We start from the raw sequence: 26,948 nt of genomic DNA, 5'->3' as shown, positions 1-26,948 counted from the left end.
TAATTGTAATGGGATATTTGCAAAAAATAAAACTCACATTTCAAGTTTATATTGTTTTATTAGCATTCAATATGTCCTGAAATGCAATAATAAATCTTGCTTTATATCCATTGTTCAAAGACTCAACAGTTTGGGCCATAAAAAAAATGTGTTTGTTTGCCCATACCCTACCTACCCAGAAAAAAAGGTGCCTATTCAAAATCTTTAATTGTCCTGTTATGAAAAAGTTTGTTTTTAATCAGATGGACATGAAGACTAAAGAACATCTGACACTTTAATTTATCTTTGCTGAAGAAAAAAAAAAGAAAATGCCTACCTATGGGTAGGGTTTGGGCAAACCAATATATTTTTAAGTGTGACCTAATAAATTCACACAAAAATTATAAATATAGGTCATTCTTTTTCCATGTTGTTTACCAAAAGACAGTTTATGTATAAGATAAAGAACATATTGTTCTCCTTACATAAGAGGCTTAAATTCATAAGTCTAACTTTATAAAGAAAATGTATGTACATTTAAGAGAAAAGGGGGAGGCTCTTTTTATTTGAAATGGTAAGACTCTGACAAAAGAGGAATAACTCTATCCTGTAATGAGAAAATTTTCCCACTATATAAAAGCTCTTGCTCTGCCAATGCTCGCCATGCTCATGATTCTTTTTGTTGAAATTGTGTTACAAAATATTTAAAGAAGGCTTTTATTCTATATTTACCTAAAAATGCCAATCTTGTACATATTAATATGAAGTTAAAAACATTTTATAATCTTGATAAAAGACCTAATTTAAAAACATTTGAGAAGGGTAATTGCTCTGTCTGTCCATCAGTCTGTCTGTAGTGGTTAGTGCATCGGACTACTAACACAATGCTTCCTGGTTCGATTCCCTTTTGAGATGAAAATTTCAGGAACTCAATTTTCGGCTCTTCCTTGACACCATTTGCGGGTATGGTCTTGAGGAAATGATGATAGTCTGTCGGAAGGGGACGATAAATGGCTGACCCCTGTTAAGAGAGAGCCATATCTCTTGCACGTTAAAAACACCCTTGTAGATTTCGAAAAAAGACTAGGCTAATGCTGCTACAAGGCAGCACCCGCACTGCCAAGAAGAAAGGGATTAATATAAGTTGCAAAACTTGTTTCCCAATCCAAGATAAATAAATATGTTTAAAATAAATAGTGTGTCTTTGGTGTAAGACATGTTAAGATTGCCTCAACCAATTTTATAATTTTTATGCACAGTGTTTATACCAGTAAATTAAATAAGTTTTTTTTTTGTGAAAAGTCCAACTTCATAAAGAAATTGATTAAACAATGTATGTACATTTATAAGAAAAGGGGGAGGCTCTTTTTATTTGGAATGGTAAGACTCTGTCAAAAGAGGAATAACTCTATCCTGTAATGAGAAAACTGATTCATAGATATAATATCCTTTTCTAAATTGATTTCAGGTGGCAAAAGTAAAATGTGCAAAAATTCTCATAAATTTAGAAATCTAAACTTTTAAGAAACATCTTTTTGTGAAAGGATTTAAACATAAATTGATATATAGGTATAATAAGATATTCCAAATTGCTCCCTGAGGTGTCAAAAACTGACTTTTTAAAACATTTGAAATAGGGTATACATGTGTATTTAAAACTTATTTTGTTGGAAAAAACTTAAATTTGAGAAATGATTTCTTACGACAGGATTTCAACAAAAATTGATAGATAGATGTAATAAAGTATTTTTAAGTGAAGGTGCCAAAATAATTAATTTTCTTGAAATATAAAAAAATGAGGAATGTAATTTATATTAGGATTACAAAAAAACTTACATAAAGGCATATTTTTTTGTTTGAAAAAAAAACTCCATGAAAAATTGGTGCACAGTTTTATCCATCAATGTAACTAGATAAATATATATAAAAAAGGTCTTTTATTTTTGAAAACTACTTTCATGAAAAACATCATAAAATTTTATCCTTACGTTTTCTTTATATTATTTTATAGCCCCAAAAATGTCTGCTGAAAATGGTAACAGAAAGTTATACCGCTTTTGAAAAATGTTTGAGATTATATTTGTATGATGCACATTAAGATTTCTTTCTTAATATGTTGCTTAAAATGTTTTGTATGTTATAATATGCTTATAAGTATTATGGTTTAACCCGGTTACCAACTTGCCTTTATCATGAATATGTGTTTAGGAATTTCAAGTTTTTATTCAAGGGTCACTGATGATAAAATCCATGTCTCGCATACATAATTTCAATCTGGTTTATATCTATCATAGGTTTATTTACCCTTACAAAAAATAATGTCCCCATTTTCTCTAACTCTGGGTCTGCATAAATTCATATGCCTTCTACATCATTCCAGAAAAGTTTCAGAAGTATTTTAACTTTTACAACACACTATTATAAGATTGCTCTATATCTTCCTAAATTTCTTAAAAAATTGTTAAAAATGTCAATCACAGCGCCTTTTGATGAAGAAAGTATTCGTGCACTTTAAGAGTTAACATTAAATTTGGTGGAAAATGTAGAACATTAAACATTATAAATTCTTGTAATTCTCAATGTGAAGGATAATTTTTCTATCTGAATGAAGTATCATTTAAAAACCTCTTAGGAATGGTCTTGTTTAACTCATCTTTTAATGTTTTATGAATTAAAAAATCATTACCACGGATACCAATAAAGTTAATTATTATTTTCCATATATTCTTTTGATCTGCTGAAATTTTCAAGTCCGACAATTTCTCTTTGTTTAATCTTTCGCAAATCAGAAATAATACACTTTCTAATAATTTATGACATATCTAGTTTTTTTTATTACCTAATTATTAAGTTATGATCTTTAAGAGATTTTTTATTCATTCTTTATGAGAAAAAAATCCTACTATTTTTAAAGCGATGAAATTGTATATATTTTATCCTGGGTCTTTTTCTTTGATATTAATTATTTATTCTTATGACGTTGTTTTTTTTTAACAAAAATAAATAAACTGGCTGCTCTAATGGATTTTGGAACTTTTATTTATTGTTATCTGACATATAAATAGAATGGCTTAGTACCTGAAGTTAGAACACTTCCATTGCCTTGACATAGCCCATGGGTTCAGAAATCCATATCACCCATCCTCTCCATCAATGATAGCCCATAGTTGCTAACATTACCCCCCAAAACCCTTTTGGTCCCTGGCAGCTTAATACAGTTGTTTCATTGTCAAGCATACCCCATCTTTTGATTTTTATTCTAAGTAAACTATTTATAATTTCAGAATTTTAGAGAAGGAAACCGAGGAAGTCAGTTTTTCAACCATTTGTCAGTCCTCAGTGAGTCCTTGTCAGCTCTTGGATGGGTTTCTGTGGTGAGTTTGATATAAAAAAAGATGTCCAAAAAACAAAATATAGATACTGTGGATTAATTTATTTTCGTGGATACATGTACCAATTTTCGTGGATTAGGGAAAACTTGCATGTTCGTGGATATTTAATTTCATGGTTTTGATGCATTCTACATACAAGCCTATAGTAAATTTGTCTTTCGTGGAACGTTTAATTTCATGATTCAACTGTTACCACAAAATCCATGAAAATTGGTATCCAATGAAAATGAATGAATCCACAGTATATATATGAAAAGAAATACAGATACTCCCAAAAACAAACATGACAAAATATAGTCAGATAAGTGAAAAATGACTCTTTTCTATATACTGTAAAAGAGGGACGAAAGATACCTCAGGGACAGTCAAACTCATAGACTGAAAATAAACTGACAACGCCATGGCTAAAAAAGAAAAAGACAAGCAGACAAATAATAGTACAGAATACACAACATAGAAAACCAAAGACTAAAGATTGCTTTTTGACTGATATATAATTAGTAATATATATTCTAATCACATTTTCATAAATACTTCACATGAATAATGTTTTATTAGTTTATGAATTTAAATGATTGAACCAACTGTGAAAGTCAAGTGGTTTTAAAGTTCATAGTAATGTTTGTGTTATAAGGCCTTGGAAGTCATAATTTTCGAGTCATTTTTTTGTACTCATACTCCAAAATCAACCAATCAAAATGCTGGATTTCATGTTTTGAGAGTGAATTTTGTGCTCTGAGCACTGAGCAAAGTTTTATGACTTCAACCTAAGGCCATTGTTATATTTTGAGTGTGGTCTGCTGAACAGTGATTTAGGTAACATATTAATTTCAGTCATTTGCTAATAAAGCAGTGTTGGGAACTCTGATTTTTTTCAACACTAAAACAGGCTGCCATGAAATTGAAATGAATGCATAAACTATTGTATTTAAAACCTTGACTAAAAATTGATTAAATTTGTTTAATGCCACTTTATCCTTCGACATGACAGCTATATTTTAATGATGGAGGAAGCTAGAGAACAACAGACCTTCACTTCAGCCCTTGACAAAAAACATAATAACACACATAATTTTGCACATGTATATATTTATTTATGCGAGGATATGAAAATAAGAATGGAGTATATTTTGATATAATTTTTATGTCTTTGTATGTGTTTGTATTTGATAGGCACCAACACCAGGTCCATTTGTCAAAGATATGGCTGATGCTGGCATGTTTTACTCCAACCGTGTTCTGAAAGATTACAAGGGGAAGTAAGTAAATGTACTAAGGACTGGATTCTGGTCCTGAACTGGTATCTTGCCTACCCTATCTAGTGATCAATGCTAAATTCTAAGAAATGATCAGATAGCTTAGCAAAATGTTCTTACTCATGTATTTATAAAAATTCAGGGAAATCTTTCAAGTCGCGTAAAAAATTAGCAAATTACCAAAACCCTTTTTTCTTTTTTTTCTTTTATATATATTATCAGATGTCAACAGTGTGGGATATTCTAGACTACAGGAGCTCAACTAGAAATGTCTTGAATAGTTATCAAAGGTACCAGGATTATAATTTAGTACGCGACACGCATTTCGTCTACTTAGACTCATCAAAATATTTATAAGAAGATTTAAGTACTTTTAAAAAGAGACATTTAACAGAAATTATTATTTTTTGGCCTATCAAGGAATTTCGAGGATAACATACAAATTGACAATATATGAAGAAACTCCCATCACCTTTATTTCATTATGAGAATTAACTCAACAGATATTACAGTACATTCCTTCTTTCCTTTCTTTTTCAATTAAAAAATACCAGCAGCCAATAATTTTATTACAGAAACATCATAAATGTTTCATTACTGATTAAACTTCAAACTTGGTAAACAAAAAACTCCATCAAACTTTCACCTGCATCATCAAAATGGATGAATGGTGTGTTATCTTGTCCTGCTGTTAAAACACTTAAACGATCCATCTATCATTCACTTTAATGCTTTAAATTTGCAATGCTAATTATCAAATACTCAAAACATTTAACTGATCTGTATATCATATTAAGGGTATTGGAAAAGGTATTTCTTTATGTTTCCAACTTGTCAAAATTGATGTTTTTATATTCCTTTTTCTTTTAAAACTTCAGAATTATTTTAGATCTTTTCTGCAAATTGGTTTCTTTTATTGTTTTGACAGGGTTGTTTGTTTTTGGGTTTTTTTTTTGGTAAAAGGAAGATCTCACGGCTTTCTTCTGCAAATTAGAATCATCTTGAGACAATTTGTAGTGCTTTTCTATAGTGCTTAATTTTAAGCCATGTAAAGAATTTGCGTTGAAATTTTTATCCCTAGTTTTAACAGATTTTAATGCTGGTTTTCATTTGTTGAACAGAGGTGGAATTTCAAAGCTTATTGTTAATTCAGAAAATATTATGCTCATTTATTTCTGTCTCTGTTGAAAATGTACACACATGTAAAATTGAAGTTATTGCAATTATTTTGGGAAGTATTTCATACAAAATATGAGAGAGTTAATTTTGGTGAAAATAATGTGTGGGTCTCATTGGGGTCTAAGCGTGACGTGGGATTGCTGACTTTTTGTAAACGTGACATGAGAAAGTCAAATAATTGTGCCATGAAAACAGGAATGAAGTCTAGCAGGACACAGGAATTTACAAAAAAAAGAGAATTGCTTATGTACATAGTGTAAGTGAGATACCGGAATCAGAACTCCCCAATGAGACCCCCTAATGTCATCGAAATATTTGCAAAAAGAAACTCCTTTGAACTTCTGAATTTACAATAATTTTGTTGTTGATTATTTGAGAACCTGAATAGATTTTATGGTTGACTTTTAAGGGATAAGAATTATTTGATTTTTTCAAAGGAAGTCAGAAACCTAAAGCTATAATTATGATAAAATTTATAAATTAAGAATTGAGACAATTCTTATCAACAATGATGCTGTTCCTAGATACAAGAAGATGTGGTATGAGTGCCAATGAAAAAACTCTCCATCCAAGTCATAATGATTTTTCCATTGAAATATTAAGAACATTTTAGATTCAAGATGTAAAACCCCTGCAATTTCTCTGTTGAATTTATTTAACTTTATATTTAAATTTTTTCTCTTATTTCTAATCCCTAATTTTAGTAAATGGCTTTGGTCGTGATAATTAAGAAATAAGAAGTTTTGAATGGATGCCTATTAGACAGCTATTCACTAAAGGAGAAATGACAAGGATTTAAGAAACTATAGGTCACCAAACAGCCTTCGACAATGAGCAAAACTTGTAAGCTATAAATGACCCAGACCATTGCAAAATATGAAAGAATTCAAACAGACAGAAATTCAACTTGCTGACAAATTTAGGGAAAAAATGAAGAAACAAAATCATCTGACCGCAACCAATTTACACAACTACTGAAAACAAATAAGATTTGACATGAAGGTTCAAGACTAGGGACAGGCACAAATAATTCTTTCAAGCTGTAGCACTTTTGATAAAATTGGGTATCCCCCCTCTAAGAAATCTTTACAGGTAAAGAAAGATAACTCTTGAATTTCTGTTGAAAAAAACCACTCAGAAGATGTAATCAGTTATAACTGATAAAAATGTGATTATCTTGTAAACAATATTTTTTTTGGTTAAAAGTACAGATTTTTTGGATGGTTTTATTTACATGTTTCAGATGTTTGAAAATAAATCAAAGTTTTATGAACTGCATTGAAAAAACAAACTTTTAAGTGTTGTTGAAGAGCTCATTTTCATCAGCTATTAACACTTGAGACAAATCATTTTAAATAGAATTGAAAATCTTTGAAAGATATGAAATAGTTTAAATTATAAGGAGAATTCTTGTCATTTTATTATATAAATCAAACAAAAGATATCTTAAGTCCTAGGAAATTTGTAGATTTAGTTTTTATCCTGATAATCGAAGTTTACACTTGAGAAGAAAGATTTTTAATAGAATCGAAAATCTTTAAATGATATAAAATAGTTTAAATTGTAATGAGATATTCTATTATTGCATTAAATAAATAAACAAAGGTATTTTTAAGTCGAAGGAAATTCTTTGGTTTAGTTTCAATCCTCATAATCGAAGTTTGAGAGTTTGTTAAATTTCCTGTTACTAAATTGTAAATTCAATTGGTTTTTACCCAAATTGAGAAACAGACACATTAAATTTTTTTAGGCTTAAAAAATGAGATATGCTTTATGAATTCTTATTATAGTACTTGAAACCTTAGTCTGTAAGTCGATATGTAGACTAATTTAGAAACCAAAATATATTCATAATGATGGTTCTTGAAACGTAACTGTCAGACTTAAGAAAGCTGACTTGTCATGTTTTAAATTTTTTGTCAGATTTTCCCAATTCTCTGGTTTTATTTATTTGAATGCTTTGAAAAAATTTGCCTGGTGACCCCCATTTTTCTTTTTGTAAATCTTTTACATGTATAATGATAATTAAGCAATCTGTTAAAGTCTTATGAAATTTCAATTACTTTTTAACAGTTTTTGAAAACTTCAACATGTCAATGATAAAGCTATGAAAAGTCAAGAGAGAATATTTTGCCGCCAAAATTTCAATGGCTAATATCTCTAAAACAAGCACAGTGACCTTTATATATATTTTGCTCTTTGGATGCCTTTATTTTTCCCCTATCTGTATAAACTAGTGTTTTGAAAAGTTAATTACTTTAAAACTGAGAAGGGAACTCCCTTAATAAAAAAATTAGGAGCCAAAAAATATAATTATGAATACTGTTGATTCATTTATATTATTTGGATACCAAATTTCATTTGATTTTGTGATTACCTGGTACTGGGAAACGAGGAATTTAAATGAATAATAAGTTTCTGACTTGGGACATGCACATACTGAATGTGGTTGGGTTTGCTGGCGAAAACATCCCCCTAACCTAGGATTAAGGTGAAACAGTAAAATATAAGAACAAATTTCACATCTTATAATGTTCATTTTTTAGCTCACAAGGCCCAAAGGGCCAAGTGAGCTTTTCACATCACTTGGTGTCCGGCGTCCGGCGTCCGTCGTCTGTCGTCCGTCGTCCGGCGTTAGCTTTTACAAAAATCTTCTCCTCTGAAACTACTGGGCCAAATTTAAAGAAACTTGGCCACAATCATCCTTGGGGTATCTAGTTTTAAAAATGTGTGGCTTGACCCGGTCAACCAACCAAGATGGCCGCCATGGCTAAAAATAGAAGATAGGGGTAAAATGTAGATTTTGGCTAATAACTCTGAAATCAAAGCATTTAGAGCAATTCTGACATGGGTAAAATTGTTTATCAGGTAAAGATCTATCTGCCCTGAAATTTTCAGATGAATCGGTCAATCAGTTGTTGGGTTGCTGCCCCTGAATTGGTAATTTTGAAGAAATTTTGCTGTTTTTGGTTATTATCTTGAATATTATTATAGTTAGAGATAAACTGTAAAAACAGCAATAATGTTCAGCAAAGTAAGATCTACAAATAAGTCAACATGACCAAAATGGTCAGTTGACCCGTTTAGGAGTTATTGCCCTTTATAGTCAATTTTTAACCATTTTTCGTTAATTAAAGTAATCTTTTACAAAAATCTTCTCCTCTGAAACTACTTGGCCAAATTAATCCAAACTTGGCCACAATCACCTTTGGGGTATCTAGTTTAAAAAATGTGTGGCGTGACCTGGTCAACCAACCAAGATGGCCGCCACCGCTAAAAATAGAACATAGGGGTAAAATGCAGTTTTTGGCTTATAACTCAAAAACCAAAGCATTTTGAGGAAATCTGACATGGGATAAAAATGTTTATCAGGTCAAGATCTATCTGCCCTGAAATTTTCAGATGAATCGGTCAATCGGTTGTTGGGTTGCTGCCCCTGAATTGGTAATTTTGAGGAAATTTTGCTGTTTTTGGTTATTATCTTGAATATTATTATAGATAGAGATAAACTGTAAACAGCAATAATGTTCAGCAAAGTAAGATCTACAAATAAGTCAACATGACCAAAATGGTCAGTTGACCCGTTTAGGAGTTATTGCCCTTTATAGTCAATTTTTAACCATTTTTCGTAAATTAAAGTAATCTTTTACAAAAATCTTCTCCTCTGAAACTACTGGGCCAAATTAATCCAAACTAGGCCATAATCATCTTTGGGGTATCTAGTTTAAAAAATATGTGGCGTGACCTGGTCAACTAACCAAGATGGCCGCCACCGCTAAAAATAGAACATAGGGGTAAAATGCAGTTTTTGGCTTATAACTCAAAAACCAAAGCATTTTGAGGAAATCTGACATGGTATAAAAATGTTTATCAGGTCAAGATCTATCTGCCCTGAAATTTTCAGATGAATCGGTCAATCGGTTGTTGGGTTGCTGCCCTGAATTTTTCAGATGAATTGGACAACTGGTTGTTGGGTTGCTGCCCTCCAATTGGTAATTTTTAAAGAAATTTTGCCATTTTTGGTTATCTTGAATACTATTATAGATAGCGATAAACTGTAAACAGCAATAATGTTCAGCAAAGTAAGATCTACAAATAAGTCAACATGACCTAAATGGTCAATTGACCCCTTAAGGAGTTATTGCCCTTTATAGTCAATTTTTAACAATTTTCTTTAATTTGGTAAATTTATGTAAATTTTTACCAAATATAGTTCTCTGTTACTAATGGGCAAAGTTCATGATAGATATAATTGTAAGAAGCAAAATCGTTCAGTAAAGTAAGAACTTCAAACACATCACCATCACCAAAATACAATTTTGTCATGAATCCATTTGTGTCCTTTGTTTAATATGCACATAGACCAAGGTGAGCGACACAGGCTCTTTAGAGCCTCTAGTTTGTTTGTTCCATGGTTGACCTCTCTGTACTAAAATATTTAAACTAAGACTTGACAATTTAATTTTTCAGAGATGAGAACCATGTTAAAATACTAAGACTTGACAATTAAATTTTTCAGAGATGAGAATCATGTTAACTGGGTCAAGGCTTGGTCATCCACATTGTTCACTCTCCAGAGTTACATCAAAGAAAACCATACCACAGGCTTGTCATGGAATCCACAGGTAAGATACACCTGTAAATAAAGACCATCTGTCATTTAGTTGGTTGATGGTTTAAGTTATGGACCACTTTTCTCTATTATACTGTAAAGCGGGTTTTTTTCGAGGATGTAAACTTTAGCGATTTTATTTGAATAATGTATATGATTTATTTTGGCGTTTATAATTTTGGTGGATTTAAATCTTTTATCAATACCTTTACATGTAAACTTTTAATTTGGCAGCATTTATTTTGACAATTTTGTTCTATCCACGATGATAAGAGAAAATTTACACCCCAGGAAAACATTTTTTTTGGAACCAGATGATCATTAACGTTTTAAATTATAATCCTGGTACCTTTGACAGCTAATTAGACAAAGTGTCTTTTATACAATTGTGGAATATTTAGAAAAAACAAAATTACCAAAAAGTATACCAAAAGTCAGACATGGAATCAGAGATTTTATGCAAGAAAGAGATATATTTCTTAATTGAAAATAATTTCCATAACGTAACAGCAAATTTCAATTACAAAATATCCTTATTGTCATGCTAGTATCTATAAGTATATGATCATCTGCAGAAAGTTATCCCTGACATGTTCAAATTTACTTTTAAATGATAATACGAGAGCCATGGTGTAGTGGTTAGTGCAACAGGTTACTAACACAAAGGTTCCTGGTTTGATTCCTGCTCTTGGGACAAACTTTTACGAACTGAATTTTCTGTTCTCCCTTGACACCATGTGCTAGTATGGTTTTGAGAAAACAATGATAGTCTATCAGAAGGTGACCATAAATGGCTGACCTGTGTTAAGACAGAGCCATATCTCTTGCACTTAAAAGACACCCTTGTAGATTTAAAAAAAAGAGTAGGCTAATGCTGCTACAAGGCAGCACTCGCACCAGCTACGTGGAAAGGGATAAATATAAGTTGCAATAACTTTTTTCCCAATCCACTATAAGTAAATATGTTTAAACTAAAACAAGGCATGTCACTTTGATCTCTTGTGGAGAGTTGTCTCATTGGCAATCATACCACATCTTCTTTTTTATATGACGTATGATACTTTCTCATCTGTTTACTTTCCTAAAATGAAACATAATTTTAGTCTCTAACAGATTTGTAAAAATAACTGATGAGTCTTTAAAACAATAAACTCTCATAAACTAGGAAAAAAGTAGCTGTTTATAAAAATAATTCAAGCTTATAAACAAAACAACAAAGAAATTTTAATGACTTGAAAAAAGGCTGTTCATGCATTGATTGTAGTATAAAATTTACTCTGTTTAAAAGATTATGAGGTAGCGATTTATGTTATTTAGATCAAAATTTTCAGATTTGAAATTCCTAGCTGTTCGCTACTGTCAGTATCTCATTTTAATGAGTTGAAGTTAGCCCCCAAGTGGGTTAGAAATCATATTTGAATGAAAATTACTCAATGCTTACCAATCTTATCAAAATTTAGTCTGCCTTTTCAAATAATTAATTTTGTTCAAATGATAGGTCATGTGTGGTTTGTATATGGTTGATAGATTTGAATAATTTAAATATTTACCAGCTGTCTGAAGAAGACTGCAATGTACCATTATAAATCTTCTTTTATCATCATTCTCTTTATCATAGGTTTAGCTGTGTATGTACATTATTTTTTTCCCCCAATAGTTTTTTTTTTTTGCAGTTTTCAAGGATTTTCGTTCACTTGAATGTCTTAAAAATTATTCTTCGATATTTTTTTTTTATATTTGTTTTGCATCAATATGAGGCTATCTTTTAGGAAAATTTGACTGTTAGGGCATGTCGTAACTTGTGAAAACTGACTGAAATTTTCACCAGATCTAATCTTTAATGTGCAATAATTAAACAGAAAGTGTCTCTGTCCAAGTCTTATATAATGTTCCAAAAGTTCCAAATGGTGAAGTTGAAATCATCCCTTCGTAAATTTTACGGACGCCATCACAAGTTGGTTGACCGTTATGGAATAACCGTTTCACAAATGATATCGGATATGTTCCTTACGTCGTAACTACAATCCCCTTCCCTTTCATGAATTTGACCTACCCAATTAGACTATTTACCGGATTTGTAATCATTTAAGCAACACGACGGGTGCCGCATGTGGAGCAGGATCTGTTTACCCTTCTGGAGCATTTGAGATCACCCCTAGTTTTTGGTGGGGTTCGTGTTGTTAATTCTTTAGTTTTCTATGTTGTGTCATGCGTACTATTGTTTTTCTGTTAGTCTTTTTCATTTTTAGCCATGGCGTTGTCAGTTTGTTTTAGATTTACGAGTTTGACTGTTCCTTTGGTATCTTTCGTCCCTCTTTTATATAAGTTGTGTTGGATAGAAATGGACTTTTTGCTAGGGCATGTATACTTGTTAATTCATAAGACTTTGAATGATTTTGAAATGTTCAAATACAAAATACAAAAAAAAAGATCAATGTTAGCATGTTTAGTAGGATTCTTCCAACACCTCAGTTTTGAAACAATTACAGATTTTTCATAGTGATTTTTTTATGACCCACCCAGGGGCATTATGTTTTTTGGTCTATGAGTCTGTTTATTTGTTTGTATGCTTGTCCGTCAGTCTGTCAGTCTTTAAGGCTTCAGGTTAAAGATTTTAGTCCAGGAAGTTTTTGATGACTTTGAAGTCAAATCTTTCCAATTTTGGCATTTTCAAGGTCCACTAAACATAGAAAATGATCGTGGGAGTGGGGCATCTGTGTAGTGGGGACGTATTCTTGTTCAACCCAAAATTAGTAAATGGATATATTGATATTCATTTTATCCATGCTGCTCATATGTATATCAGATAGACCTGACACAAACTCACCCTCATCTTCAGTAAATTAGTGCATCTTTAAGTAAAACACAGCTGTTTGTCAATTACATAGATTATGTTGTAAGCTGTTACAGAAAGACGATAAGAAAGTGCTTTATATACCTCATTTAAAAAAAATATTAATATGACTTTAATTTATTGCAAGTTTAGTCAGACTTGTCAGATAGTTTTGTATTTAAAGGCTTTCTTGAACCAAACTACATTTAAATGACTAATCACAAATATATTATTTTTTTTAACAATGAAACTTTTTTTTGTGAACAATTGGCATTTTTTTTCTTTTCTTGTTTGTTTTTGATATTTACCTGTCATTGTAAAAAGTTGTTATTCAGTAAAGAAAAACATAAATGCTGATTCAAACATTTTTGTGGCAATTATTATTTGGATTTTTGAACAAAATCAAATGTGTGATTATTATTGTGATTTAAGGTGGTACCTAACACTACAGGGAGATAACTCTGTAAAATCAGCTAAACTTTTTAATTAAGTTGTATTGTAAATGGAATATTAAGCTTCTCAATGATCAAAATTAGCGTTTGTCAAACTTCTATATAACCAGTGTATTTTTTCTGATAAAATGGTTGGTTGAAATTTTTGAAATTTTTATATTTTTGTTAAAGGGTCAAAGTCAATACAAAATTTTATGAAAATTAAACAGCCAAATTAATTTTAGCGAAAGTGTTGGGTTCCACCATAAGGCCACGGTTTTTTAATTTGTTGGTTTACGGATTTTCTCCATAAAAAAGTCGGGTCGGTCGGTCGGAAAAAAAAAGAAAAAAAAGATCTTTCAAGACAGAAAACTGATATGCAAAATAAAAATATATTTCACCTTTCTAATTTGTTTGTCATACTATTTTTTCATCGTTCTTAAATTTAAGTTTGATGAAATATAATTGCTCAGCTGTAAACATCGCATGACATAGTCTAATAATTTCCCGTAAAAAAAGGGGGGTACACTGACAAAGACGATTTAAATCGTCATTTCACAAACAAGAAAAACAGATTCACGTCAGTTATTTGACTTAGCTTTTAATCAAAACTTGGTGAAAACTGATAAAGAAAAAAAAAGTAAAAACGTCGTACAAAAATAAGTTTCAACACACGTGTCAAAAACGTAATAGACTCGTCCACTGGAAAAACGAGAATATCAGGTTAAATAATCTGTTGTCATGCATTCCAGTTTTTTATCCAAATGGACGATATTTTTTATTATCTTTCAAATAAGAAAATATCAAATGATTTGTTAAACTTCACTATTTTAACTTGATGTCTTGAACTACCACCTGTCCACATTTGGACAAGTCTATTTATATGAGAACATGCATCTTACGGACGGGTGACAAATAAGGGAAACGAACTTATTGTTTAATTGGTTTTAAACACAGGTTTCGTTCCGCAAAATTATTTGCGCAAACGACATTTCAAGGTCATTAATAATTGATTTGTCTATTTTTAGAAACGTAAACTGAAAGTTTCCTTTTTCACAACAGAAAGTGTCATCACTTCTGTTAGTGATTAATGCATTTCATTTTATAAAAAAGGATATTTTAATTATTTTTCAGGGATAATGCATTTGTTAGGGTCGGCGAGAATAAAAAAAAGCCTGAAAATACGATTTTATTTTTATTTTGGAAATCGGCAAAATCGGGTCGGCGGATCCGTAAACCAACAAATTAAAAAATCCTGGCCTAAGGTAAAGCTATCAACATTTAAAATCAAAGTTTTTGTTTTTTTGGTAAAACCTCAGAGGTTGTAATATTTGTAATTATAGAAACATTACAAATATTTCTGAATTTACAGCACTCTATTGCATACCTATAAACCACAAGGTCGTTACCCCGATCTTATTAAAATTTTTACATCTAATCAAAACATATGTTTCAAAATAAATAGATAATGTTTAAATTTGTTCATGAAAATAATCAGTAGCTACCATATGTCTTTCATATCAAACTTATTTGTAACGAAATACAATGTACCACGAAACTTCCCACTTCCTCGAGAAAACCTTGTATCCGAGGTTATGTTTGAGGATGCATCGGTTCACGGTGATATCTTAAACACATGGTTCGATACCTTTTAATTCATTTAATACGTTACTTAAACCTGTTTGGGCATGGAGAAATAATCTCATTTCCAAAGTGTTGATGAATCATAGATACTTGTTCAAAATTTTGTTCCTAGATGATGATTCGGGAAATCAATTAGAAGATTCTTGACCTCTGAAGTTGTAATTAAAAAGAAAAATGTAATTATATGGTTATGTATTTGTTTGTAATTGCTTGATTTGTGATGTTACCACTATTTTGTATCATGTAATTGTAATAATAGGCACAGATGCAGCTGGTGCAGTCTTGAAAGTGTGAGAGGATGTTTCTGACATGTTTTTCTTGCTCTTTCTCTTCTTTGAATGTCTGTCAGTGCATTTTTTGTTTGAAACCTTTAAACTTAGATCTCCATATTAATTGGATAGGCGCAGGGGATCATTTAGAAATTTTGCCCAACATCCAGGAGGGGGGAATAACAAATATATACCTCTTGAGCTGTTTTATACGTATCATTCTAACATGACGTCCTTCAAACGCTTTGAGTACACACCCGTGGTAAAATATGAATATATTGCATTGGCTGTTCCGATCGTACTCCCACGTCATATGTTTTTTTATGAATGAAGTACCCAACGTCATAGAATGATGACGTTATAATTTTAGCATTTTACGGGAAAATACACGCTTCTGATAACGAAAATCATCACAACAAGGAAACGTCAACAAACGATGCTAAAATGTGGTATACGCCCATTTTTTTATACACAGAAGACATATATAAGTTAATTATCATTTAAATTCATCCAAATCTATCTAAATAAGTTTTGTGAATAGTTTGAGCATGTCACTTTTTCTGTTTGCTCCGTTCTTTTACGCCAATCTAAAAGTGAGTTAATTTGTGAGAACGGCAAATAATGGCCTCCAACTAGAGCGCTTCGATCCAAAACAATTGCCGTATTTGTCCTATTAGAATCGAAATAATTCATGGGGGCTTGAATATATCTAGATTTTACCACGGGTTGTCCCTTTATGCCGATATTTTACCCCTCACTATTGCTCAGGGTAAAATATTTGTCATAAAGGGCCATCCCGTTGTAAAATAACGATATATTCAAGCCCCCATGAATTATTTCTTAAATCATTTATTCTCCACATTTCCTATTAAGTATTGAGTGTTCATTTTACAGGAATGTATCTATGTGTTTTTTAAATTGGTCTTTGTTATGTCATTTTGGCCATTTGTTCATAAGGAAATCAATATTGGTGTTTATATCATAATTCTGAGAATTCTACATAAGTTTGAGATTATTCTCATTTGGAATGTTGCATTTTTAAACAGACCCTAAGAATATCTATAAAGCAAATCCATGTTTTCTGTACCTTTATAAAAATTTGACAAAAAACTTCTAAACAAATATATGAATATCTGATATATGTAAACATAATGCTGTATCCCTGTTTTGATACCAGAATGCTAAGATAACAGTACATTTAAGGTTAAAGGTTATCAGAGCATGTAAGTGCAGTCGCACTCTGATGTAAACAGTAATATTTTCACAGCTTGTGTTATGGCAAGATGGACTTTCTCTCTTCTGATCAGAGAAGCATCAAAGTTTGTGTCGAGGAAATCAGTATATAAATATTAGTAATATAAAAGTCATTCATGAAAAATGATTGAAATATGGGGAAATCATTTGTACAGTCGAAGCTGTCTTACTCATGCTTGTTTTGCACATTTTAGAGAAGGGAATAGCAAGGTATTGAATTCAAGACATATAGTATAAAAGACCATCATTGTCGGTATGATTTTAAATGTTAAGTTATTGATCATGTAGGAACAATATTTTATTGGTATTTCGAATGAAATGAATTATAAAAAAGGGGATTTGGTGGCCCAGTGGTATAAGTAGTCCTACTACTATAATCACTAGCCTGGGTTAACACTGAGGTTGTGAGGTCAAACACGGCTCGTGAGGGTGCACTCGACTCAATCTTAATTGACTTGGATTGTCAGTTTTCCTGTTGAAGGCCAGTCACTACGGCTTCATCCAACTATAAAAAAAGACCTCCACAAAATAGCCCAAAAGTGGCCCTTGAAAGTGGTGTTAAAACACCAACAAACAGCAATCAATCATTTATAAAATAAAATAATGTTAAATGGTAGCATATGTTATTTTTTATCCCTGTTGTAATATAATATGGTTCATCTTTCAAGACCAGCAATATTTATTAAACACAGGAAGAGACAATTCTTCTATATCAATAAATAGAGGTGAGACATCATGATTCAGCACTTTTTACAAACACCATAGTATACATGGATGCCCCACTTGCATATCATTTCCTTTGTTCTGTGAAATAGAAATTTGGGTCAAAACTCTAATTTGACATTAAAATTAAAAAGATCATATCATAGGGACATGTGTCTATTAAGTCAAATTGATTGGACATCCAACTTGAACAAAAACTACCTTGACCAAAAACTTTAACCTTGAAGCAGGACAGACGGTTGAACTAATGAACTAATAGACTAACAAACAAACTAACAAACAGACAGTCACACAGACCAAAAACATAATCCCCTAAAATGGGACATCCTATTTAATTCTTGTCAATTTTGTTGAAAGGTTTCATTTAAGGCTAATAGCCAAGTGTGCGAGTTAACTTTATAAAGTTTAGAAAGAGAAGAATTACTTATTTATAAAAGTAATTTAAAAAACAAGATGTGTTAAAAAAATAAGTTTACCCAGATGTATGTCAATTTTTGAAATACTTTGGGAGTTTTGACATTTCGCACAAATTCTGAAAACAGTCCAACAAATTTGCTGCAAATCAGATTTGAAATGAACAAGCTATTAAATTCCAAACTGGAAACTTACAACACTTTAAAATTGAAATCAAGATGAAAATCTCTTTAACATTTACAAAGAAACATGTTGATGCAATTCTTTTCAAATTATTTACAACATTTGTGAAACCTATAGTGCAGACACACGCCAAAACTTATAAATTACTTATTTATGTTCTGATAGTAAAAATCTTGAAAGAGATAAGAAATCTCAGCTGCCAGTCAAATTTTGATTGACAACGTCAATTTCAGATTTTTCAACAGAATTTTCTGATTGGCTGATGTAAATTTCTTGGAATTTGATTGGTTCTTGACAAAAATAAACAAAACCACACAGATTCAACAAAGATTCCTGCAGTTTTTTACACTATAAAGTGTAGATAAGAAAGTTCCTTCAAGGTCACATTCATAATTGTGTGTTGTTTTACATCTTCTGATCTGAAAAAGATACCTTTATAATTACCACTATTAATATACTAACCATTATCAAGGTTACTGGTTTAGAAACAACTTGAATTTGGAATCATTAGGGTACCAGATAGGAATCAGTAAATTATCAGTTGCTTATAATTATTGGCATGGAGTTTGAAAGATGATAATATATAGTTTTTTAGTACTGTATAATAGTCAATTTATTGTGAAAAAAAAGTTGAAGAATGCAAGTACACTTTTATATTTCATTGTTATCGAAATATTAGCTGATTGATGGCTAATTAGTTCCATGAGTCTTTTACCTTGATCACAGGAATTAATGTCTAATAAACAGATTAGTGTAAAGAAGATACTGCTATGTGTTGGTTTTGAATTGATCTGCTAATTAGGGTTACAGATTTCATACCTGATCAAGACTTAATTTATTGATTGAATTGAGGTCAATCTGGAGTGCTTGTATACATTATATAATATATGGTTAGACATGGTTGATTTCATATTAATGAGTTATGTCATTTTTGTCTTGCCTGCAACAAAAGTCACACATACTAGGCATATAGGTTTCAAAGTTTGGCAGTGTTAAAGGCAAAAGTTTTTGAATTTGTATATAGCTTTATATTTCAGAGGGTAGAGAGAACCTTGTATATGAATAAGGCTGTTAGTTTTCTAGTTTGAATTATTTTACATTGTCTTATCAGGGCCTTTTATAGCTGACTATGCGGTATGGGCTTTGCTCATTGTTGAAGGCTGTACAGTGACCTATAGTTGTTTTAAAATGACTGTGTCATTTTGGTCTTGTGAACAGTTGCCTCATAGGCAATCATACCACATCTCCTTTTTTTTTATTGTATGCAGATGATACATATTACAAAGTTTCCATCAGCCATTTATGTCCATTGTCCTTGACCTCATTTTCATGGTTCAGGGACTTCTTGAAAAAAAGGTCAATTCATATGAAAAACTCATTTATTATGTGTAAAAGAATGACTTTATTTGGTAAATGCGATTATTGCATGGTTAACATGTCTGTAAGACAGGGCTCACTACACATTAACCTCAATTTATAAATCAGTGATCAATGTTATAGAGTTTCTGTGGTCAAGTCTGTGTGTCAGATACTATACTATAATAGGTCAACTAAATTGATTGTAATGTGTACAATGGCTGATCCAGGGGGTTCTGGGGGTTGAACCCCCCCTTTTTTTTTGACAATCAATGCATTCGAATGGGGACATGTAGTTGGAACCCCCCCCCCCTTTTGTCCTGGGTTAGGAAATCCCCCTTTTTTAAATGGCTGGACACCCCCCCCTGGTTTACATGTCCATTGTACAGACAGGTTTCCTTTCTTTTTGACATTTACCTGATGCATTTCCTTTTATTCATACATTTGATTATTTATGAAATAGTTTAAACAGCAAGATTGGAGTCATTAAAGAGGTGCTGAGTTTTCATGCTTTTTATGGGTTTTGTTTTGTTTTTTGGAAAATAAACTCATTACAGATTCAGAATGTACATTTTGTATGCTTTACAAGCAAGTCTTCTACCAAAAAAAATCATCAGTGACGCTGGAATCAAAAACATGAACCCACCTTCATTGGTGCCCTTTAGAAATGAACAGCATCAGTACTAAGAATTGATAATCTATGGCTGTTCATCACCTAGTAATAAATTTCACCTGTCGTTCATTACCCAATAATATAAATTTCACCTGACATAAGATACACGTTTACTAATGTCTAATTGTTTATTTCAATTGTTTGGATGGCCATGATTTAATTATCTGCCCTTTGTTTTGAAACCAAGAATAAAACAAATACAAAAAGGAAAAAATATGCCTTGAAATAATATCTTGATGAAATTCAGCGATCAGATGAAAGTTTATTTTGACAATAAAGGAAACGACTATCTTTGATTTGCCACGTTCTGTACTTAGATAACTCATAAAACAAAAACAAACACACCATCTTAAATAAGAACCTGCAAATGTGACATCCCTGATTATATCAGTATTATATAGAATGTTTCCACGTTTTGAACTTTTGAAATATTATGTAATGCTCTGGCTCTTTTTTTAGCAACTATTTTAAAAACGTTGCCACCTTCAGCCTCAAAATATTTCTAAACATTTATAATTTTAGATTTAAAAAAAATATATATATCTGTTGTAGTCTGTAAAATATTTTGAAACTTTATTAAAATTTTAAAAGAACTATTCACAGGGCACGACTGAATGTAGAAACTTAACATTTTGTGATATTTGCACTAAAGGGTTAAAAATATACTAGTTTTTTAATGATTATGTTTGAAAACCTTCTTGAAAGCTTGAAAAGTCTACATTTAGTTTGAAACCTGAAATAACATAAATTTAATGTTGTTATAAAACAACTGCATCATCATTGAAAGAATGTTCAAAATGGCTGTAATTGTCATCTTCTCCTGATCATACAGTAATTAATTACCAAATCAATTAATGAGAGTGGTCTTATAAAACAGCTGTAATTTTCAGAACAATTAGTTCATAATATTATACATATGATAAAAATAAGTCAAATTGACTTTTCATAATTTTTTCTTTGGTATAACTTTACATTTGAAAGCTGTTTTTGACTTTCATGTTTTGATAAACATTCTTATTTCTTCTGTACAGAGAAGTGCAATTAAATTTCAATTTTCCGAACACTCACAATTCTCTTTTTATGAAGCGCCATCTGTTTTCTCATTTACGATTTTGATCAAAGTGAAAATAATCGGTAAGATCTATCCATGTTTTATATTTTAGTGAAAAGGTTATCTTTTTAAAAAATCTGTTTTTATTTTGCTGTCTTGTAGAGAAAGAATTGTTGAGGTAGATAGAACTAAAAAGACATTATAAGCTTATAATACTTTGAAAACTTATACTTTCTATTTTAGCTGGTTCCATTGACTCATTAGACAATATTTTTTACTGATTTCATGATGCTATGAAAGTATGAATGAAAGAAGATTAATGCCTCGTTAACATGTACCTTTAATTCGAATCGAATGCGAATAGAATTCCCTAATCGCGTTCACATACTTTTTTTTTAATTCGAATTAACTAATTCGCATTAGAAATAAGTTTTTGTTAATCTGAATTAAAAGTTAACGTCGTTTATGAACAGTAAAGCGAATTTGACACATATTCCAATTCGAATTATAATTGATGTTAGGACGTTTAACGTTTCGAAATGCGAATTAAACTAATTCAAATTAGTTAATGTGAATCGAATTCGAATTACGTGTGAACTCAGCATTAGTGTAAACTTCAAAGAAACAGCAACCAAATGACACAAAATAAGCAAAAAAGTAAAAAGGTAGAACTAAACACTCTTGACCCTTTGACAATGAACAAGGAGTCATAATATCAACCTTTCAAAAGTACTAGATAGGAGAATTTCAGGAAAAAATAAGAACTGTCAAAGATCTGTTGGGTTGCTGTCTTTGATTACATCTCCATGATTACATCTCCAATTGTCCATCTCTGCTGTCTCAGTGTATGTTTCACATTTAAGTTTTGCTTTCAGGTATGTTAATATTTTGGTTTATTAACCCAGAAGAAATCTATAATTTAAGGAAATGAATATGACTTATATACACTATGTACACATGCATTTTTGCGACTGTCCAAGTCAGGAGCCTCTGGCCTTTGTTAGTCTTGTATGATTTTAAATTTTAGTTTCTTGTGTATAATTCAGAGTTTAGTATGATGTCCATTTTCACTGAACTAGTATAGATATTTGTGTAGGGGCCAGCCGAAGGACGCCTTTCCGGGTGCAGGAGTTTTTCGCTGCATTGAAGACCTATAAGTGACCTTCTGCTGTTGTCTGTTCTATGGTTGGGTTGTTGTCTCTTTGACACATTCCCCATTACCATTCTCAATTTTATACATGATGAAAGTGACAGAAAGTCAGATATATAGTTGTGTTGCTTTTATATATTTTGGTCAGGACCTAAAACTGCTTCTAATTCCAATAAAATGACAAAATATCATTCTCCTGGAATAAGGTCTTTCACATCTGCGTTTGTACTCAAGTTACAAAAACTAAAACCTGAAATATATCATGACTTTCAATTGAAAAATATCAATCTATTATAAAGTCAAAAAATCACAAAATTATAAAATTTATAGGATTTGGTTGCCAATTGTATACCCATTTGTTTTTATTCTTCATGTTTCATTTGAAGAAATTTATAGACTGTTTCTTTTGACTGGTTTATTTGTCATTCCTTGGCTCCAAATGGACAATTAAAAAAATAATATAATTTTTTGAGTACCGATTTTCAAACCAATAGAGAGAGGCATGAAGGCATGCTTCTGTAAGTTTTATTGGAATGATTGATGAATGTTTAACATCAAGGAGAGGAATCTATATATCTCTCCCCCTCTCCTGAATGGACCCTTTCTTCTGATTGCAGTGGCCTAGGTGACCGAGTGGTCTAAGTAGTTACTTAACTGTCTCCAATCTTAATTGACTTATTAATAAAAGGATTGTCAGTTTTCCTATTGAAGGTCGGTTGTTTTCTCCCGAGACTCCAGCTTCCAACACCAATAAAAACTGGCCGCCACGAAATAGCCCAAATACGATGCTTAAAAGTGGCGTTAAAACACCAAAATCAAATCAAAATCAAATCTCCTGATTGACTTCTCCTTTCTCCTGATCTTCGAATAAATCTATAGATGGCAATCCCTTAAAAAATCTTAGTTTAACACCTTCTTCAATAGCCAAGGGTTACGATTTAGTCCCCTCTTCTTAGACTAGAGATTAGCGAACTTGATCATAACTCTTGGCTAGAAAAGAGGCTCTAATACAAATTTCTGATTTGCCTATTCAATATCCTACAGTTTATAAAGATAGATAGTTATAAAAACTTTAATACTTAATTATAACGCAAATATCCAGTTCAAATTTACAAATAAATTGTCTTGGGTATAAAACAGATATTGCCTGTGTCTGATCTTTCAATAACAGTTTTATATTATTACAGTATATGTTTACCTTCATGAGTAGCAATTGATGGATATCTCGGAATTTAAAAAAGTCAGGCATGTTGAAATGTGTTAAAAATGTGTTCACGTGCATGTTCATCACATTATTAGGGAAATGTGCGGGAGTGCAACACTTTCTTTACTTATCTGCACTGGTTATAAAACAGATTGCATACTTTTTTTAGCCGACTTTTCTTCGAAGGAGTATATCTGTCTCAATGAAATAATTTACACTGTCACTATGATACTTTAGGATAAGGGTTTATTTATGGTTAGAGTAAGATAAGGGGACGTTTTGGATTAGAGTATTAGGGTTGTAGTGTAAGGGTTACAGTTTAGAGTGAAAGCTAGTCTAGGAAGGACGCCTCAAAGTGCCGTAATTTCTCGCTGCATTGAAGACCTGTTAGTGACCATCTGCTGTTGTCTGCTCTATGGTCGATTTGTTGTCTCTTTGACACATTCCTCATTTCCTTTCACAATTTTAGTGCAGTTCTTTAAAGGTTTGGACCACTAAGGAAAAAAGTCCATGGTTGTGCTGACCACAACAGTTGAATCCGTTTGGTATTTGTTGATATCTGTAAGTGTTTTTGTGTTTTGTGATTATTTGGTGTTTATGTCGTTATGGTTGTTCCATATTTGTGATTTTGCAAATTGTCTGGACATAAAGTTTGTAGTATAGCTTCCCCTCAGATCCAATTATATGGTCAGTTAGAACTGCAAGCATGCAGTGGCTTCCCTAGTTGAACACACACAGACATCCAACACCAGTTGAGGTGTGGCAAATATCAAGACAAGAAGATACTTTTATATGATTTGGAGTTTAGTGAGAGGTGATAGGACGTTTATCAGGGTCCCAGGACTGGGTTTTTTTAAGCTTGGGATTTTGGGATTGACCCTTTCGGGATCTGGGAATTCTTTTTTTTCGAATGTTGGGATTTAAATTTATTTAGATTCAGGACCTCTAGATTTCATGTTTTTAAGCCCAGGATTTCTGGATCAGGACCCTTCCTACCCCCCTCAGTATTATGATGTCCATTTCACTGAACTAGTACACATTTTAAATAGGGGGCCAGCTTAGGTCACCTTGGGATGCAAGATTTTCTTGCTGCGTTGAAGACCCATTCTGCTCTTAGGTCTGGTTGCTGTCCAACATCCAAACACCCAGGGCTTTTCTTTGATTTACCATAATGCACCACACCAAGGTCTATTTTAGTAATCTTGTTTGGAGGACTTTATCTCTTTTTCCAGGAACTGACAAAATAAAATTTTGAAACCTACAATGTATAAAACAAGATGGTAACTAATTTAGTTTTACAACCTTTATAAACCTACACTTTTTCGTTTTTTTAGCCAGATAAAAGGACGCCCAAATAGAAAATATAAAACTGCGTAAAAATTTGGGAAATAGATATTGTTTATTGATAACCAATGAGTTAAAAATTAGAATAATCATCAAAAATAAATTTGTTAGACTTCTTTGAAGTAAAGAGTAAAACATTTGTGGAACAAACAATTTAAAAATATTTTGTAAAAGTAAAAGCTAACTAAATGACCCAGACAAAGATAAGACGTACAACAAATGATTGAAAAGAAAGTCAGAATGATTAATAAAAGTTCTTTTGAACTTTTCAAGATGGTCGATTTCCAACCATTTGCTAGATTCATTATTTATTTTTATTTAATACACACAAAATGTAAACACATTCAGCACTTCTCTATGTTTATCCTTCTGACTAGAAAGTTTATAAAAATCTCAAAAACCATTTGAGCAGAACATAAGGTGTTTGGGGAAAGTGAATGAAAAAATAAGCAAAATTTACTTTGAATCAATTTTATTTAAATTCCTGAAGAAATTTAAGATTTGTTCTCATTCCCATCTGTTTATTCAGGTACAAAGAAGTGGGGGGTCAAAATGTAAGAGTGTTTTGTTTTTATAATAAGCAATTGCTGATCATCGATCTGAAAATAAGTTGTTTGAGTACTTAAACAAAGGGAAGTAACTGAACTAACTTTTTTTAAATTTTTCTTCTGCTTGTTAAATACTCCAGATCTTGTAGAAGACATTTTGAAAAATTAGTTTATTTTTTTCTTTATTTCTATTATCTGTTAAAATTTTAATGCTATTCCCCTACACATCTCTAAAAATAAGTTGTTAGAGTACTTAATCAAAGGGAAGTAACTGAACTGATCTTTTTTTTAACTGGTCTTCTGCTCGTCAAATACTCCAGATCTTATAGAAGACATTTTGAAAAATTAGTTTTTTGTTTTTTTTAATTTTTATTATCTGTTGAAATTTTAATGTTTAATTCCCCTACACATCTCTGAAAATAAGTTGTTTGAGTACTTAAACAAAGGGAAGTAACTAAACTGATTTTTTTTTTAATTTGTCTTCTGCTTGTTAATACTCCAGATCTAATGGAAAACATTTTGAAAAATTGTTTTTTTCTTTATTTCTATATTATCTGTTGAAATTTTTATGCTCTTTTATTTTGCATATTAAATGTTCAACTATAGATGTTCTAGGGTTCTTTTTAAAACAAAGGGAAGTAACTGAACTAAAAAAAAATATTTGTCTTCTGCTGGTTAAATACTCCAGATCTAATGGAAGACATTTTGAAAAATTAGTTTATTTATTTTCGTTATTTCTATTATCTGTTGAAATTTTTATGCTCTTTATTTATGGATATTATCTGTTGAAATTTTAATGCTATATTCACCTATGCATATTATCTGTTGAAGTTTTAATGTACATGCATGTTTATCTCTGTAATAAAAGTAACAAAATTAATCACATTTCACACAATTTCTAGGATATTTATGGTCTGATAATTGTGATAATGTAAATAAATATTAGAATTTGGTGCAGTTTAAAATTTAAAGATTTGTTATTAAACAGTGTTGATAGACCTGGCTAAGGTGAATGAGAACATATAACCAAAGCTATAAGGTGGAAATTATTCTAGAAAGAAAGACAGAAACAGCAAAGGTTTCAGAAATTATGTTGAGACCAAAATAAAAAAAAAGGGGGAACCAAAATCTTTCCACTTAGAATTCAAACTTTGGACATTGTGATTTTGCAGCATTTCTATTTACCATTAAAAGTGCCCCATTTTTTGAACAATTGCTATAGATTGCACACCCATAGGAGGGGCAGAGGATTTTTGTTTGGTTGAAAATAACTATATGTTCTATCAAAGACTATTAAAGTTCATATTGAGGTTAGAATGTTAAAATTTTGAGACATCCTGGCTTTGGGGTCTGAACAGAATACAGGATCCAGAATTTTTCAAAGGTGGCAGCAAAACTCACAATTACTGAAGATAATCCAAGGAGTAGATGAGTCAAACATATTATTTGAATT

General features: G+C 31.3%; 1 protein-coding gene across 4 annotated transcripts in view; it reads left to right on the top strand.

Annotated features, from left to right (window-relative positions):
* LOC134691387 (adenylyl cyclase-associated protein 1-like) overlaps nt 1-26,948 on the top strand; it is a 63,500-nt gene that overhangs the window by 20,397 nt on the left and 16,155 nt on the right. For all 4 annotated transcript variants that reach the window (XM_063551904.1, XM_063551902.1, XM_063551906.1 and 1 more), the window contains 3 exons: nt 3,264-3,353; nt 4,545-4,630; nt 10,326-10,431. In XM_063551904.1, the coding sequence (XP_063407974.1) occupies nt 3,264-3,353; nt 4,545-4,630; nt 10,326-10,431 (282 nt within the window). The remainder of the gene's footprint in view (nt 1-3,263; nt 3,354-4,544; nt 4,631-10,325; nt 10,432-26,948) is intronic.

The sequence above is a fragment of the Mytilus trossulus genome, chromosome 11 (assembly GCF_036588685.1).
Source record: "Mytilus trossulus isolate FHL-02 chromosome 11, PNRI_Mtr1.1.1.hap1, whole genome shotgun sequence".
NCBI classification, from domain to species: domain Eukaryota; kingdom Metazoa; phylum Mollusca; class Bivalvia; order Mytilida; family Mytilidae; genus Mytilus; species Mytilus trossulus.
The sequence above is the reverse complement of the archived record's forward strand: the minus strand, read 5'-3'. Positions and strand labels throughout refer to the sequence as shown.